Here is a 17,217-nt window from a genome sequence, read left to right on the forward strand (position 1 = left end):
TTGTTTGGCTACCTTGCTTCGGGCAGTTATCGTGGTCATCAGCACCAAGCTTCGCAGACAGCAGGCATCACTTTTGGATGGGCATGTGAGGGTCTAACCAAAATTCAATACAGGTTGAGCATGACTTCCCTGTTTTTCAATTCTATCCCTCTAGAAATAAAGCCTTGTGCTTGGTTTGTTGTGTTTAGGGTCTTGCTAACTTGTGGCGCAACTTTTAATGATTGATGTGTTTGTACGCCGAGATCTCTATGCTCCTCTACCCCACCTAGTCTTGCACCTTGCAAGTAATAATTGACTCCCTATTCCTCCTACCAAAATGTACTACTCCCACTTACCTATGCTGAACTTCATTGGGTGTTACCTTTTCGCATGAAGTATTAACCTGAGGCACTTTTGTTCTCTCAGGAAGGTAAACAAAGATGAATGTCAATACTTTAAGAAGAGTAGTGGGGTCCTGTGGAGGTCTTGTCACACAGTGGGTAGCATCCCTGTCTCCGAGCCAGATGTCTAGGTTCAAGTCCCCGCCAGAACTTGATGAGCAAGGAAGGTGTGTCCATAACGTGGCCAAACAGGTTGAGTATCAACTTATAAATCCTTCCAACATATGTCAATGGCAGGTGGTAAGAGTGGAAGAAATTCCTGGTCAACCATGTGCCTGCAGAAGGCAACGGGGAACCACTGCAGAATCTTGCCAGGTATAACCATGGACCAAGAAGACCATGGTTGCCAATGCCCTCTCAGGGTACCCTGAGTACTCCTAGTACCCTGGACAAAAGTGATCCCTCAACCAATACCATTAAATATCTGGCCATTTTTATCTCATAGCTTTGCACATATTAATGGCTGTGCATTCCTAAATTATAACAGTGACTACGCTTTACTTGTGCTTCTTTGTCCTGTGAAGCAATTTGAGATGGCACTAAGGTTGTGAAAAATGCTACATAAATGCATAAATTCTCTTTAGGAGAAGGCCAATTGAATAAACCACCATTTATAGGAATATAAGGAAAAATGATGAATCTACACAAAATATCGTTTAGACACAGGGAGAATACTGTGTGCAATTTTGCGAGTCCTGTTATGGAATGAACATTGAAGCCATTGAGCATTACAACATAGGCCAAAATTTCCCAGCCTCGCTCTGGCAGGTTCTGCCACGTGAGATGCAGCTGACCAGCCAAAAGCCCATTGGCTTTCGACGGGACCAGAGATCCTGGCGATGGGCCGGGCTGGAACAATCCCAGCCATAGTTTCACAAGGATGAAAACAATATCCAGAGAAGATTAAGATTTGATTTATTAGAAGTATTTAGAATCATGAAGCGTTCTGATAGTGTTTAAAACCTGCCTTGGTATTCTGCTCCACTGCCCCCACTGGCAAATGCTGCCCAAGTTTCTTATTTTCTTTTGACACCCTTCACTGTAAAAAGTGTCCTCTGGTTCTCAAATCCTCGCTCGACAGAAGGGACTTTCCGTAACTTAAATTCCTAATCCTGAAAATTTTTACGACCTCTATCAAGTACCCCTTGTTACCCTCTTCTCATAAAAGTCCTAGGGTGGGCAATCACCTCTTATGATCTTCATATATCACTTCTAATTTCAGGAACCAGTCTCATAGCCACTCTCTGGGCTCTCTAATGCTTTCTGTAACGTCAACTGGACACAGTCAACTTGCTGCCTAACGTATAACTGGCACTGTGGGTTGGCTGCCCATTATAGGCGCTGCCTGACTGCTTTCTACTGAATTTAAGACATTGCCAACACCAGTCTGTTTACCAATGGAAGCTGGAAATGAAGTCTGGTTGAATTTGATGGTGCTGCTTGTTCATTCACAGTTTGCTGGAAGTAATCGTAATTGGATACTTAGTGTTCACGCAGCATTTCTTTCTCTACTGTTTAATCATGTGTGAAAGTCATATGGGCACAATAAACATTTGTCCACTGATGTCACCAACAGTGGGCTACATTGACAAAACCTTTCAATTTGCCATCAGACTATCACAATCTAAGAGTGACGGATCTCAATTGCCTGCCTGGGATATACAGTCCGTTAAATGAACCTAGAACAGGAAAGCATGTGTTCTTTCTCACCTTGCCATTTACGATCTCCAATCCAATTGCATCCACCTTAGCGCTGCTGATGCCAAGCAGTACTGAGTTCCGGGATGTACTGCGGAACTCAAATGTAATAATTAGATCAGACCTCACTTTGTAACCTTCTTTCACTGCAAATAAAAGCCCAAAAAGATGTTTAGTTCACTGTTCAGGCTGCTGAGAAATGAGATTTTAATCTGTAACAAAAAAACTGGTCTTTCCCAAAGAATTTCTTTATTTTTCACACAATGTGACACACTAGCAATTTTCTGCCATTGCTGCTCTTTTACTGTGGCCAAGGATGACTGTGCAACGGTCCATACAATTTTGTATCTAACCATCTATCTCACCCCGATATTGACCTTGCTGGACGGGTACTTGAGGGAAATGAACTTGCAGGGCCGCAGGGATAGAGAACGGGACGGACTGAATTGCTCTACAGGGAGCTGGCCCAGCCTAATGGGCCAAATTACCTCCTCCAATCTAGCAATGACTCCTTGGTGCAGGCAGTCCATGGGGGATCAGATCTGGTGAGGCCGCAGGCCACAAACACGAACAGTTTCCCTATTTCTCTTTCCTCGGGCATTGACACATAAAGGCAGCATGGCAGCTGTGCTGCAACTCAAATGATATTTTACCTAACCCTCCCCTGTTGTGCTGACCATTGTCCATTTCCTTTTTCTCTCGGTTTATCCAATGTCTCGGACCCTGAAACACCAGCACCCGTTTCACCCCTAATGGAGCAGATGACCATAATCTGGGGTATTCTCCCAGGAATTTAATGCTAGATGGGGGGGTGGTGGTTGGTAGGGTTGTGGGGGTGTGTGGTTTGTGGGGGCTGCAAGGAGTAATTTAGTTGAAGCCCTGATCAATAATTAGCTGTACTAGAGAAAGCTTCCAGAGCTGCCCAGGTGCCTGAGCACTCAATGCTCTGCTTGGAGATGGTGGCTTGGAGTCTATCAGACTTGAAGTGATGGGGTTGAGTTTTGGAGAAGTGTCCCAAGTCAGGTGTGAAGAGGATATTCCTTGTCCCCAGCAGTCAGTCCCTGACTTGCTGTAATAAAAACCAAAAAACTGCGAATGCTGGAAATCCAAAACAAAAACAGAATTACCTGGAAAAACTCAGCAGGTCTGGCAGCATCGGCGGAGAAGAAAAGAATTTCTTTTCTTCTCCGCCGATGCTGCCAGACCTGCTGAGTTTTTCCAGGTAATTCTGTTTTTGTTCCTGACTTGCTGTGTTGGGCCAAAGAGTGAGGGGGATGGAAGACTGGCACCATGTAGGCATCATGACCGCTTCCAGAAACCAGACCTGATTAACACAGTAGTAGAGGTCATATATCAGCTGAACTTTAATGGACATGACATCTTTATGGTTTTTTAAGGCAACAGGGCTCATTGACAGGTTCCCCTGGTGACTACATTATGGTGCAATCACACTCTGTAATTGAGAGGGAAGCCTGCAACCCTTTTGTGCTGGTTATCGGTTACCATGAGGAGTTTGAAACACTGGTTGGCCTTTGCAAAGAGAGTGCCTGGTCTTGATACTTGAGGCAGGCATGGTCTGCAGACTGAGTTAACAGGTTTTGTCATCTGCTGCAGCCTGGAAAGGGCCTGAGGCGAGTAAACCGAGGGGTGTAGCAACATTGACTACATTGCTGACTGTGACAGTGTGTTGCAGCTCTTGCAGTAAGAGACCGTACAAGTCTGTGCCTGCCTTTCTGGAAAAGCAGTCTCCTTATCCACACTTCCTCAGTAAACTGGAGGGAGGTAAAAGGGCCTATTGACCCTGTGGCCATGGAAAATGAGGCTGTGGGCAGCCCTCCACCTTTGTGAGCTCCTAAGAGCTACAACTACAGCTCCAGCTCCATGAAGTACCCCATCTGCTGCTGCAGTGTCTCTTCCTCCAAATGGAATGCAGCGGCTAAGATAGCTCCCATGTCCTGTAGTATCCAGAACATCAGTGAGCATCAAGCCTGAAGCCTGGAGGTTTCAAAGCAACTTGGGTAAAATTGTCCAAGTCAACACCTGCTGTGCAGGTCAGTGTCAAGTGAATAGTCATTTAAAAGCACTCGAAATGGCAGTGCTTCAGCCTATACCATCTCATATCTATTACTGTTTGGCATCTGTGCTCTCCTATGTGAAACACTTGGGTCATCTTGCTACATTTCAAAGTGCTTTGAATGTGTTTTCTGTCATTTGATGGGAGGTGACATGTGATCCCTGATGGTCTTTATGACCAGGCCTTCATTAATTAGTCTCCTGTGGCATGACCCAGCATGGCATGTTCCTTCTGTTACTTTGACTTTGCCCTTTTGCCACAGTACTGAATGAGGCGCCCAGTTGCTTCTGGGTTGGGGGGGGGGGGGGGGGGGGGGGGGGGGGGGAGCGTGGGGGGGTGGTGGTGGTGGTGGGGAGTAACAAGGCCACACTTCTCAAGGCCGCTAACCAAATGGCAGTGGATGAAGCAGCTTTAGGAATATAGTGATAAGTGCTGTGCCATGATTTTTGGAGTCTTACTGCCCTGTCCCTGCCTGGTGGAGGTGATGAAAATCAATCCCATACTGACACTGGAAATATTCAGACAAATGAACATGTTTTTTATATTTGTTCACGGGATGTGGGTGTCGTTGGCGAGGCCAGCATTTATTGCCCATCCCTAATTGCCCTTGAGAAGATGGTGCAGAGCTGCCTTCTTGAACCGCTGTAGTCCTTTTGTTGTAGGAACACCCACAGTGCTGTTAGGGTGTTCCAGAATTTTGACCCAGCAACTGTGAAGGAATGGAGATATATTTCCAAGTCAGGATGGTGTGGGGCTTGGAGGGGAACTTGCAGATGGTGGTGGTCCCATGCATCTGCTGCCTTTGAGCTTCTAGGCGGTACAAGGCACGGGTTTGGAAGGTGCTGTCAAAGGAGCCTGGGTAAGTTGCTGCAGTGCATCTTGTAGATGGTACACGCTACTGCTACTGTGCATCAATGGTGGAGGGGGTGAACGTTGAAGGTGGTGGATGGGGTGCCAATCAAGTGTTTTGTCCTGGATAGTGTCAAACTTCTTGAGTGTTGTGGGAGCTGCACTCATCCAGGCAAGTGGGGAGTGTTCCATCACACTCCTGGCTTGTGTCTTGTAGATGGTGGACAGTCTTTGGTGAGTCAGGAGGTAAGTTACTCACCACAGGATTCCCAGCCTCTGACCTGCTCTTGTAGCTACAGTATTTATATGGCTAGTGCAGTTCAGTTTCTGGTCAAAGGTAACCCCCAGAATGTTGGGAGCGGGGGATTCAGCAATGGTAATGCCATTGAATGTCAGGGGGAGATGGTTAAATTCTCTCTTGTTGGAGGTGGTCATTGCCTGGCACTTGTGTGGCGTGAATGTTACTTGCCACTTAACAGCTCAAGCCTGAATATTGTCCAGGTGTTGCTGCATATGGTCCTTGCTGCATATACCCTTGAGAATGATGTTTTTTCTTTAGTAAATGCAAATCCTTGAAGCCAAGTGTTAGCCTCCTCATTTGCATTTAAGGCCTTGGAGTCATAGCGGTCTACAGCACAGAAAAAGGCCCTTTAGCTCATCGAGTCTGCGCCGGTCAAACAAGTACCTAACTGTTCTAATCCCATTTTCCAGCACCAGGCCCATAGTCTTGTATGCCATGGCATCGCAAGTGCACATCCAAATACTTCTTAAATGTTATGAGGGTTTCTGCCTCTACCATCCTTTCAGGCAGTGAGTTCCAGATTCCCACAACCCTCTGGGTGAAAAAATTCTTCCTCACATCCCCTCTAAACCTCCTCCCCCTCATCTTAAATCTATGCCCCCTGGTTATTGATCCCTCCATTCAAGGGAAAAGTTCCTTCCTGTCTACTCCATCTATGCCCCTCATAATTTTATACACCTAAATCATGTACCCCCTCAATCTCCTCTGCTCCAGGGAAAATTACTCCAGTCTATCCAATCTCTCCTCATAACTAAAACTCTCCAGCCCAGGCAACATCCTGGTAAATCTCCTCTGCACTCTCTCTAGTGCAATCATATCCTTCCTATAATGCGGATTCCAGAACTACACACGATGCTCTAGCTGTAGCCTAACCAGTGTTTTATAGAGTTCCAACATAACCTCCCTGCTCTTATATTTTATGCCTCGGCTAATAAAGGCAAGTATTCCATATACCTTCTTAACCATCTTAACTACCTGTCCCACTACCTTAAGAGACCGGTGGACATGTACACCAAGGTCCCTCTGATCCTCGATACTTCCCTGGATCATACCATTCATCGTGTATTCCCATGCCTTGTTTGTCCTGCCCAAGTACATCACCTCACAAGGTGATTAGTCAGCCACATAGTTCTGTAGAGCAGAACGTGCAGCATTATTTGTCTTTCCACAAGTGAATTAGAAGTTTGTATTGGCGCCCGAGTGGTAGAGGTTGGCTGCACTGGGGCCCTATTTAGCAAACCTATTTAGCAAAGATCACTGTCACTGTGCCAATTCAAAGCCTGCCATTTGACAGATGGAGTTGCTCATAAGGAGCTTATTAGTGACTTCAGTCTGCAAATTGGGGATTGATGTTTGTGAGGACAGGAAGCCAGGGGAGGGGTGTTGAGTGGAGAGTTCCAGTTACAATATGCATTGAGTTCAATTGAGCATCAACAAGACGTGTGTGTGATGACCTTTGCCAGACAGGTGCACAGTACTCTGCCGCGGAGTAGGATAGGGCAAGTACTGAGGTCCGGAGTATTGTGGCAGCAGCACCCCATGTGGATCCAGCAAGTTTGGTTAGCAGGCTGTTTCTGGTTTTGACCTTTGCTGCTGTTTTCTTCAAATGCTCCTGAAAGCCCTATCTAGAGTCACTCCCAAATATGTGGGTAGGGATCATGCTTTACTGTCTGGCCATCCGTGCGGATATAGAATTCTCTTTCTTGGCACTGGCATTGTGGAGATGGAATACACTGGATGTGGTTTTGGGGGTAATTGGTATGGGAGGAATGGGGGGTCATATGGATCAGTGTTAATGTAGCGCGCATCCCCCACCACTGGCCCCCCCCACACCACCCCCCCCGCCCCACCGCCCCCCCCACCCCCCCCTCCCCACCCCCCCCCCTCCCCACCAATCAGTAACACTGGGGAAGCAAATGACCAGCTGACTGAATTTCAAGAGAAATTTACAGAACTCTGAAAGAGACCCCTTGTGGAATCCCTGTCCCCCCTGAACCAGCAGTCTCAACACTGAGCAGCCCTATGGCTTTATGACAATAGGGTATGCTCTCTGAGTCTAACAACTTACTGTTGGCTGCCAAGTGAAACCTCATTGAAGGTGGTGTTAAGTCACCTTCTTAAACCGCTGCAGTCCATGTGCTGACAGCACTCCCATAATGCTGTTAGGGAGAGGGTTCCAGGATTTGACACAGCGACAGTGAATGGATGGTGACAAGTGCCCAAGTCAGGATGGTATGTGATTTGGAGGTGAACTTGGCGATGGTGCTGTTCCTATCTCCCTCTTGCCCTTGTTCTTCTCGGCGGTAGAGGTTGTGGGAATTGCTGATGAAGAAGATTTGGTGAATTGCTGAGTGCATTCTGTAGTTGCTACAGAGTGCAGCCACTATTGACAAGGGCTGCTTTGGCCTGAATGGTGTCGAGCTTCTTGAATGTTGCTGGAGCTGCACTCATCCACGCAAGTCAAGAGTATTCCATCACACTCCCAACTTATGCCAGGTTAGTGGTGGACAGGCTTTGGGGAATCAGTTGAGCCACCAACTACAGAAAATCCATTCTTTCAGCTGCTCAAGAGCATTTACATGTTGGTCCAGTTCAGCTTCTGGGTCAATGGTAGCCTCCAAGGTGTTGGTGGTGGAGCATTCAGTGATGGTAATGCTATTGGATTAACCTTTCTTGTTGGGGATGGTCATTGCCTGGTACTCGTGTGACATGAATGTTGCTTGTCATTTATCAGCCCAAGAATAGATATGGGCATGGATTGCTTCATTATCTGAGGAATTATGAATGAAGCTGGATATTGCGCAATTGTTTGCTAACAGCCCTACTCTGATGAAGGAGAGGCTGTTGATGAAGCAACTGAACATAATTGATCCTAGGACCTAGCCCTTCATGATGTTCTGAAGCTGCGAATATTGATCTTCAACAACCACAATCATTTCCCTTTATGTTAGCTATGCCTCCAGGCAGGGGAGTGTTTCCCCTGATTCCACATTGACTACAGTTTTACTAGAATTCAGCGCTTTTGTCTACCTTTAGACCAAAACTGTAATGAGGTCTTGGATCGGAGTGGTCTTGACAGAATGCAAACTGAGCGTTGATGAGCAGGTGATTTGTGAATAAGTGCCACATTTATGTTTCTAGCATGTGGCGATGGCAAGTATAGGTTAGTCTTGTGTACAGAACAATAAAATATTGAAGGTGGACTCTATGTCTTTAAATCTGCTCAATGTTTTGCAGGCGAGAGTGAATGGCAAAGGTAGGGATTAATATCTCCCTCCAATAGGGAGTGGAGGCAAAGGGAAGTGTACAACTTGGTTGCCTACTGCTGTTCTCTCAAGCAATAGGGCCAATATTAAGGTGATAAAAGTTACTTATACTGTTTGACCGACAGAAGATATGGGGCAAGTATGATGATCATTTAAAGATGCAGTATCTTTCCAAATTCCACAACACCACTAAAGTCTAAGGACACATTGAGGAGGTGAAGATAAATCTACGTACAATAAATTGAATCTTGGATTTTGGGGACATTCACAAATACCTTCAAGTGTAAAGCAGATATTGCGTGAAACATTAACACTTAACGCTACTTACCTAGTGCAGCAAATCCAGTGCCATCGAAGAAAGTGCCCTCCTGGACAGCAGTGTAACATCTGCTCACGGTCAGGACAGAAACTGGCCTCTCCATGTCCAGGGGCTTGTTATTCAAGGTCATATTGCCAAGGCAAGCAGGGATACTGTGCGTTGCCTGAAGAAAAAACTCACAATGAGATGAAAGTGTAATAATTCACAACAGATTACAATTGCTTTTGCCATTTCTTGTTTAATGGGATCGAATGCTTTCCATGATGATTTTCCCCCTTGCCTATTATGTGGTAAAACTTGGACCAGACAGAGGCAACTGAAATGAGTTGATGCATGTATTTTCCAATTGCTGAAGTTCAGATGGTAATAAGTAATAAACTACATTCCTCAGTCTGTTATATTTAGCGGATTGTAGGCCATTTAAATTAAGTGGGTAGGTGCATGCTTAAAAACAGCGCACAGAGGAATGGAATATGAATGTTCTCAGCAGTTTTACCTGATCATCACCAAATGGAAAGCATTACCCATTAAAGGTCGTCGGAATCTAACCCTGGGTTGCTGTGAAGGGGCAACCTTGAAGCATCCATCAGCCATAAATCTCCCAATACAGAATTGTTGCAGTGCAGAAGTAGGCTATTCCGCCCATCGTGTCTGCACTGGCTCTCCGAGTGAGCAATTCACCTAATGCCATCCTCCTGCCTTCTCCCCGTAATCCTGCACATTGTTTCTTTTCAGATAATCATCTAATTCCCTCTCGAATGCCTAATACACTCTCAACAACCCTGGTTTAGCAGCATTTACACTACTGATGAGGCTGCATTTTTGATAGCCTTGTGTGAAGGAGTGCAACAGGGAGAAGAGCTAGTCTATGAATCCAACACTCATATTTTGTGTGAACATTTTGCATAGGTACATATTTATTCTACACAACACTTGCATCCTTGTTAGCAACATGCAAATCTGGGCTAAATGCTAGCTAGTCTTTGAATATTGCTCCATCTGCCAAAACTTTCACAATCTGGCTACATGCCTCTGATGCTGCATAGATCATCACATCTAAGAATAGCTCATCCCAAAACATCCATCGGTCTTCATAGCTTTTGACTGTTCTATGTGGGAAATCAAAGATGGGTTTTTTCTGTAGTTACCAAGAGGCTACAAGATGGGACTGCCGAAGGGGCTGAATGGCCTGCCTCCTCTTCCAATGTTCCAAACTCAATCTCCATGGAGTCAAGGAGCAAGGAGCACTGAAACTCCATGGCCATACCAGTGGATTCCTACTGGAATTACAATGGGAACCTTTACCATACTGACCTCAGAGCATAATTTCCAGAGCATCTACCTGCATCCACAAGGCCATTTGATGCAAGGAAGGTTTGTGGGGGGGAGGAGGCTGTGAAGGGAGGTGAGTGGGAGGTGTGCAGGGTTGTGGGTTTCTTAGGTTGGCAGGTCACCAGGCACACCTTCCTGACAGGATCCATGCAGAAGTCCAGGCCAGAACCGAGGCCCAGACTTCTGAAGACCTTGAACAGAATTGATTTTTATCTTTCGAAGGCTAGAGAACAAGGTCTCAATTTTTTTGGAAGGATATCAGATATGCACATAGCACCATATCAAATGGCTGAGTCTATGCTGAAATCTCCATGGTTTGAGTTTGGAAAGTTATCTGACGTGAGAAAGTGAGCACAACTTCAACTTATGATGACAAGAATGTGAGAGTAGCCTGATTGTCTGGCTATTTACATACATATATCATTTACATCAATGTAGTATCTCATTGCTGAACACCATAATAATGATTTCAACGAAATACATTGAGATTCAAGTACTGTACATAATCTTATGCCCGAGGAGATAAAAACATGACTGAAGAGTTATCTCTTTTCCTTACTCATTTCACTGAAACATCAATTCTACAGATATAAATACAACACATTAGGATGGTGTTTTTAAAAAAAAAGATCGTTCCTCGTCATATAATCCTGTATCCATTTCCTTTGTAGCCTTACAACATCCTTTTTTCAGTAAGTAGAGGATGGGACAGGACGGAGACATCGCGATAGTTGTTGATAATGCTGTTTCCTATCTGCTAATAGGGGGCACATTTTACTCTCCTTCCTTCCTCGGCTCCCTTTCCCTTCCTTGAGTGACGCAGATATCCCAAGCCACGACTACCTAATGGTCCCCCTCACCGAGAACTGGATAGTATAAATCCTAATGTTAGCTGACTGCACAGTTAATTTAGTTCACCTGAATGGGAAACTTGTTCTAATGCTGCTCTTACAAGGCCATCAGTAGTTAATGATTAGTTTACAGCGTCATTAAATTTACAGCCTTTGGAAGCAGCTCCCCATTGGATGTGCGTGGGTTGATGGATTTGCTTCCACGTGTTCAGTAATCACTTATGTACTTCAGTTGAAGCATGCACATTGATGCTTAAGAACATCATGTTAGCAAAACATATTAAAGAAACGCTTCACATGTTGGAGACTGGAGTTATTCTTACGTTTCCTATTTTCTTGGCAGTGTAGTCTAAAGGCAAACCTCCAAGGTATAGTTTTCCTTCGACATCCAGTGAATTGCCATCTCCCAAAGCAGAGTTGGATTCCTTCCCATCGACAGTAATCATGCCTCTTCGCTTTGCATATTCTGTTTTCACCTTTGACAGATGGAGGAAAAGAATTAGAGAAATAAAAGCAACACGATCTAATTCCCATTAACTATCGCAGAGATATTACAATACTGCTAATGATTCAGATTCCCAGCATCTGCTGTTGCATTACAATACCATTCCTTTTAATGGTTGAAATGATAGGCAATTTTCTCAGTGGTTTACATCTTATTATCTTTCAGAAAAGTATTTTTTTGAAGTTTGGTTCACTGCTGGTTCCAATATAACTACAGCTGTTTCATTTCAGCATCAATATGCACTTAGTCTGCTAAACAACATGAGGATTAATCTCTGGTGCTCTGCCTGACAAATAACTTGTATTTAAAATGCACTCCTCCCCACCCCCGACTTAACATAGTGAAACATCCCAAGTCACTTGGATCACAAGGAGTGTTATCAAACAAAATATGACACCAAATCTATATTAGAGAGTGTTAAGGCAGGCGGCTGGTAAATGCCAAGCTGTTGAAATCCTAGAGGCAAACTTGAAGCAGCTGCCACAATTATTTGCAATTTGTATTTAATTTGAGATGTGGGCTTTGAATTCAGTAAAAAGAAGGCCACCGAGGCTTAGAGGTTTTTTACAAAACTAAATTAAACATTTATTAATAAAAGAAAAGATTGTAAGCCTGTACATGTGTCTACAAAGTACTGCTATAATAATTTCTAAATCCCTTAATTAATCTAACTCTCAGTTACACTTCCGTTAAGGAAGCAATAAAACACATCAATTTAAACAGAGCCAGGCAAAGCACACACCCTGGACAGTCGAATTTGAAGTGAGTTTTTCCTCAGCTTCGGTTCCTTGTAGACAGCAACTTGAGGCTTTTCACACTTGTGTTAGATCTTACAAAGTGCCTTCCCTTGCACACAGCCTTCTCTCCTTTATATATATTTTCCCCCTTGAATGCAAATTCCCAATGTTTCACTATGTCTTTGGACTTTACCTCTCTAATAATAAAAATCTATCATAGTACCAATTTTACCAGGAATCTTTGGGAAAAGTAAAAACGCTGTTTCTTAACTTCTCCTGGCTAGGTAAAAATTTCACCCCCTCTTTTGAATTCAAGCTACTCTGGTTTATTTAAAAATGCAAATGTTCCCTTTACACCTCATGTTCTAAAACTTCACCCATGTTTACCTATTTAGCATTTCAAACCTAGCTTCTCTTCTTACATCAAAGCCTTCAGACCAGCTCTCTTTAATTCAATTAAGCCCTACACACACAAGACACACACACACATACATACATAGACACAGACCTCACTATTACCCTACTTTACAATAAATTCCAAATAACATTATGAAAATTATTATATCTTCCTAACAGAGAGAAACTGAAGGCTTGGTCAAAGAGGTTGGTTTTAAAGAGCGTCATAAAGGAAGAAAGGTAGAGAGGCAGAGAGGTTTAGGAGGGGGATTCCAGAGCTTAGAGCTCAGGCAGCTTATATATTGTAAGATTATTACCAATTACAGAGCACCAAGGGGATGGGTTTCCACAGGGAGTCATCGCTTGTCTGTTGTAACTTCATCAGCAGAGCTATAGAAAGCCTGGCTATAGATAGTGCAAATGCCATTTTCCCAAGGTACTCACAGCTCTTCTTCTCAAATTACAGCAGACCAATGCAGAAACCCAGTGGAAATTCAATACTTAAGATGATAGACAGTTGCATTTAATCAATTTTAAGTAGTTAGAAACGTTAGATAGCTTTAAAATTTCATTTAATCAGAATTATAATTTGTGGCCCACTCTATTCTAGGCTTCTTTCAGCTATGCAATATTGTCACTGGTAGTCTGCTCCAAGGCCTCTGCTGATCTGACTCATAGCCATGCACAAGTATGTCTGGACTGAAGTGATTTTTCTTGGGCAGAGCCCTTGCTCTCCACTCATCACCATCCTTGATAGCCCAGAGTTACCTTATGGAAATCATGTGGTCAAAACTGCTAAATTTCCCAGCATAAAATTGGCACAACAAGGCCCAAGTTCAGGGAACAAGATTCTGTGTCCCAAAGATACCTGAAAAATGTCAGATCCCAAATTGGGTTGGGCCATTTTTCATGTGTCTACCTATGATGCTGGGTTTCAGGTGGTTGTGAATCTTTGGAATTCTCTACCCCAGAGGGCCGTGGAAGCTCAGTCATTCAGTATGTTTAAGTTTAAAATAGAGATTGAAAGGTTTCTAAATACCAATGACGTAAAGGGATAGGGACGATAGTGTGGGGAAAAAGGCATTGAGGTGGAAGATCAGCCATGGTCGTATTGAATGATGGAGCTGGCTCGATGGGCTGAATGGCCTACTCCTGTTCCTATGTTCCTAATGCCTGCATAGGCCTCCTCACAGATACTGGGCAGTGAGACTGGGGCAGGCATTGGGCCTTCCCTGCTCATAATTCTTCAGCAGCTGCTGTGGCCTAAGCACAAGCCACCAACAAATGTACGTTTCTTACAACAAACTTCCAGTGGAACCAGGACAAGCGAGAGTTCCCACGCGAATCCATTGTCATTGCAATCATTCCCTCCTGTATTTACCTTCAGCCCAGTATTCTGCTGTGCTCATGCTGTTCAAAAGTGAGGCCTGTCTGTGGGGGGTGTGACAGATGTTGGCAGCTTGTGCTAACATGGTGTTGAGACCTGAGACCCAATTTCAGGCTGGACCTGGGCCTCTCTGTTGAGGAGTGTACTGCTACTGCAGCTCAAAAATGGGCCCAGCTGGCCCATTTTGGCTTCCAGGACAGTTTATGGCTTAAAAGGACATGGAAAAATTCTACTTATACGCCAACCCTGAGATTTGGCGGTCCTAATGTCACAAACAAAATGTACCCACCAACATATTTGTGGCAGAATTTCCACAGCCCCAATGGCTCACTACCAGCCTAGAACAACTGGAGGTGCAGTGAAGGGGGTGGAAATTGGGTGGGACCTGGATATGCCAGATATGATACGACGCAATCTGTGAGTTTCCTGTGCTGGTTGTTTCGGGAGGAACATCTGTCTGCTTTAACTGTGGCTCCCACTGGGAGAGAGAATTGCACTGTTCCAAACTTTTTGTGAGTCTTCCCTAGAACATTCTTCACAATGCTTTAATTCTTGGATACTGTATCCAGGATTACTGCTCTTGAAGCAATTAATAGGAGGACAATATTCAACAAGATACACCTTTCGCAACACAAACGTCATTTTTTGTTTAATTCATTAATGGGATGTGGGCATCACGAGCAAGGCTAACATTTATTGCCCATCACTAATTCTCCCTGAGAAGGTGGTGTAAGCAGCCTTCATTGAATACAACTGAGTGGCTTACTAGGTTGTTTCAGAGGACATTTAAGAGTTAACCCGATTGCTGTGGGTCTGGAGGTACATATAAGCCAAACCAGGTAAGGGTGACATATTTCCCAAAAGGACATTAGTGAACCAGGTGGGCTTTTACAACAATCTGGTAGTTTCATGATCATCATCACTGATGCATTTTTAAAATTCCATAATTCTTTATTAACTGAATTTAAATTTCCCAGCTGTTGTAGTGCTATTTGAATTTGTAGCTCTGAATCATACGTCCAGGCCTGCTGCAAAACCAGTGCAGTAACATAACCACAGATAAACGCTTATGTAAGGGATAACAATAAAAGTGAGCATTTAGATAAGAACTGGACTTACTGAATGCCATTTGCCATCATTAATAGGAGTAGGCAGGACGGCCACAGCTGTCCCTTTCCCAAGATTAAACAGGAAATGTAATTGTCCCTTCCAGAGTTGAAGAGCTGCGTAGTCAATCTGGTTTTGATGGGCCATGTAGTACACCAGGCCGCTGGTGGAATAGGTTCTAATATTCATCTGGATGGCAAATCTGAGAGAAACAGGAAGTACAATTATCAATTCTTAAAATAGCCATCATCTTTCAATTACAAAACAAAAACAAAATTACCTGGAAAAACTCAGCAGGTCTGGCAGCGTCGGCGGAGAAGAAAAGAGTTGACGTTTCGAGTCCTCATGACCCTTCGACAGAACTTGAGTTCGAGTCCAAGAAAGAGTTGAAATATAAGCTGGTTTAAGGTGTGTGTGTGGGGGGCGGAGAGAGAGAGAGAGGTGGAGTGGGGGTGTGGTTGTAGGGACAAACAAGCAGTGATAGAAGCAGATCATCAAAAGATGTCAACAACAATAGTACAAAAGAACACATAGGTGTTAAAGTTAAAGTTGGTGATATTATCTAAACGAATGTGCTAATTAAGAATGGATGGTAGGGCACTCAAGGTATAGCTCTAGTGGGGGTGGGGAGAGCATAAAAAACCCACCGACTCCCACAGCTATCTCGACTACAGCTCCTCACACCCCGCTTCCTGTAAGGACTCCATCCCATTCTCTCAGTTCCTTCGCCTCCGTCGCATCTGTTCCGATGATGCTACATTCAAAAACAGTTCCTCTGACATGTCCTCCTTCTTCCTTAACCGAGGTTTTCCACCCCCGGTCGTTGACAGGGCCCTCAACCATGTCCGGCCCTTCTCCCGCGCATCCGCCCTCACGCCTTCTCCTCCCTCCCAGAAACATGATAGGGTCCCCCTTGTCCTCACTTATCACCCCACCAGCCTCCGCATTCAAAGGATCATCCTCTGCCATTTCTGCCAACTCCAGCATGATGCCACCATCAAACACATCTTCCCTTCACCCCCCCCTATCGGCATTCCGTAGGGATCGCTCCCTCCGGGACACCCTGGTCCACTCCTCCATCACCCCCTACTCCTCAACCCCCTCCTATGGCACCACCCCATGCCCACGCAAAAGATGCAACACCTGCCCCTTCACTTCCTCTCTCCTCACCGTCCAAGGACCCAAACAATCCTTTCAAGTGAAGCAGCATTTCACTTGCATTTCCCCCAACTTAGTCTACTGCATTCGTTGCTCCCAATGTGGTCTCCTCTACATTGGAGAGACCAAACGTAAACTGGGCGACCGCTTTGCAGAACACCTGCGGTCTGTCCGCAAGAATGACCCAAATCTCCCTGTCGCTTGCCATTTTAACACTCCACCCTGCTCTCTTGCCCACATGTCTGTCCTTGGCTTGCTGCATTGTTCCAGTGAAGCCCAACGCAAAAGGAGGAACAACACCTCATCTTCCGACTAGGCACTTTACAGCCATCCGGACTGAATATTGAATTCAACAACTTCAGGTCGTGAGCCCCCTCACCCATCCCCACCCCCTTTCTGTTTCCACCTTCCTTTTCTTTTTTTTTCCAATAAATTATATAGATTTTCCTTTTCCCATCTTATTCCATTATATATAAAAAAAAAATTTTTTTTTACATCTTTTATGCTCTCCCCACCCCCACTAGAGCTATACCTTGAGTGCCCTACCATCCATTTTTAATTAGCACATTCGTTTAGATAATATCACCAACTTTAACACCTATGTGTTCTTTTGTACTATTGTTGTTGACATCTTTTGATGATCTGCTTCTATCACTGCTTGTTTGTCCTTACAACCACACCCCCACTCCACCTCTCTCTCTCTCTCCGCCCCCCACACACACACCTTAAACCAGCTTATATTTCAACTCTTTCTTGGACTCGAACTCAAGTTCTGTCGAAGGGTCATGAGGACTCGAAACGTCAACTCTTTTCTTCTCCACTGACGCTGCCAGACCTGCTGAGTTTTTCCAGGTAAT

The 17,217-nt window shown here is 44.6% G+C and overlaps 1 protein-coding gene across 1 annotated transcript in view; it reads right to left on the reverse strand.

Annotated features, from left to right (window-relative positions):
* lama1 (laminin, alpha 1) overlaps window positions 1-17,217 on the reverse strand; it is a 302,752-nt gene that overhangs the window by 6,468 nt on the left and 279,067 nt on the right. Inside the window, exons 58-61 of the mRNA XM_041189309.1 lie at window positions 15,215-15,404; window positions 11,394-11,546; window positions 8,897-9,050; window positions 2,091-2,224 (exon numbers count right to left, since the gene is read on the reverse strand). Of these exons, the coding sequence (XP_041045243.1) occupies window positions 2,091-2,224; window positions 8,897-9,050; window positions 11,394-11,546; window positions 15,215-15,404 (631 nt within the window). The remainder of the gene's footprint in view (window positions 1-2,090; window positions 2,225-8,896; window positions 9,051-11,393; window positions 11,547-15,214; window positions 15,405-17,217) is intronic.

The sequence above is a fragment of the Carcharodon carcharias genome, chromosome 6 (genome assembly GCF_017639515.1).
Source record: "Carcharodon carcharias isolate sCarCar2 chromosome 6, sCarCar2.pri, whole genome shotgun sequence".
Lineage (NCBI taxonomy): Eukaryota > Metazoa > Chordata > Chondrichthyes > Lamniformes > Lamnidae > Carcharodon > Carcharodon carcharias.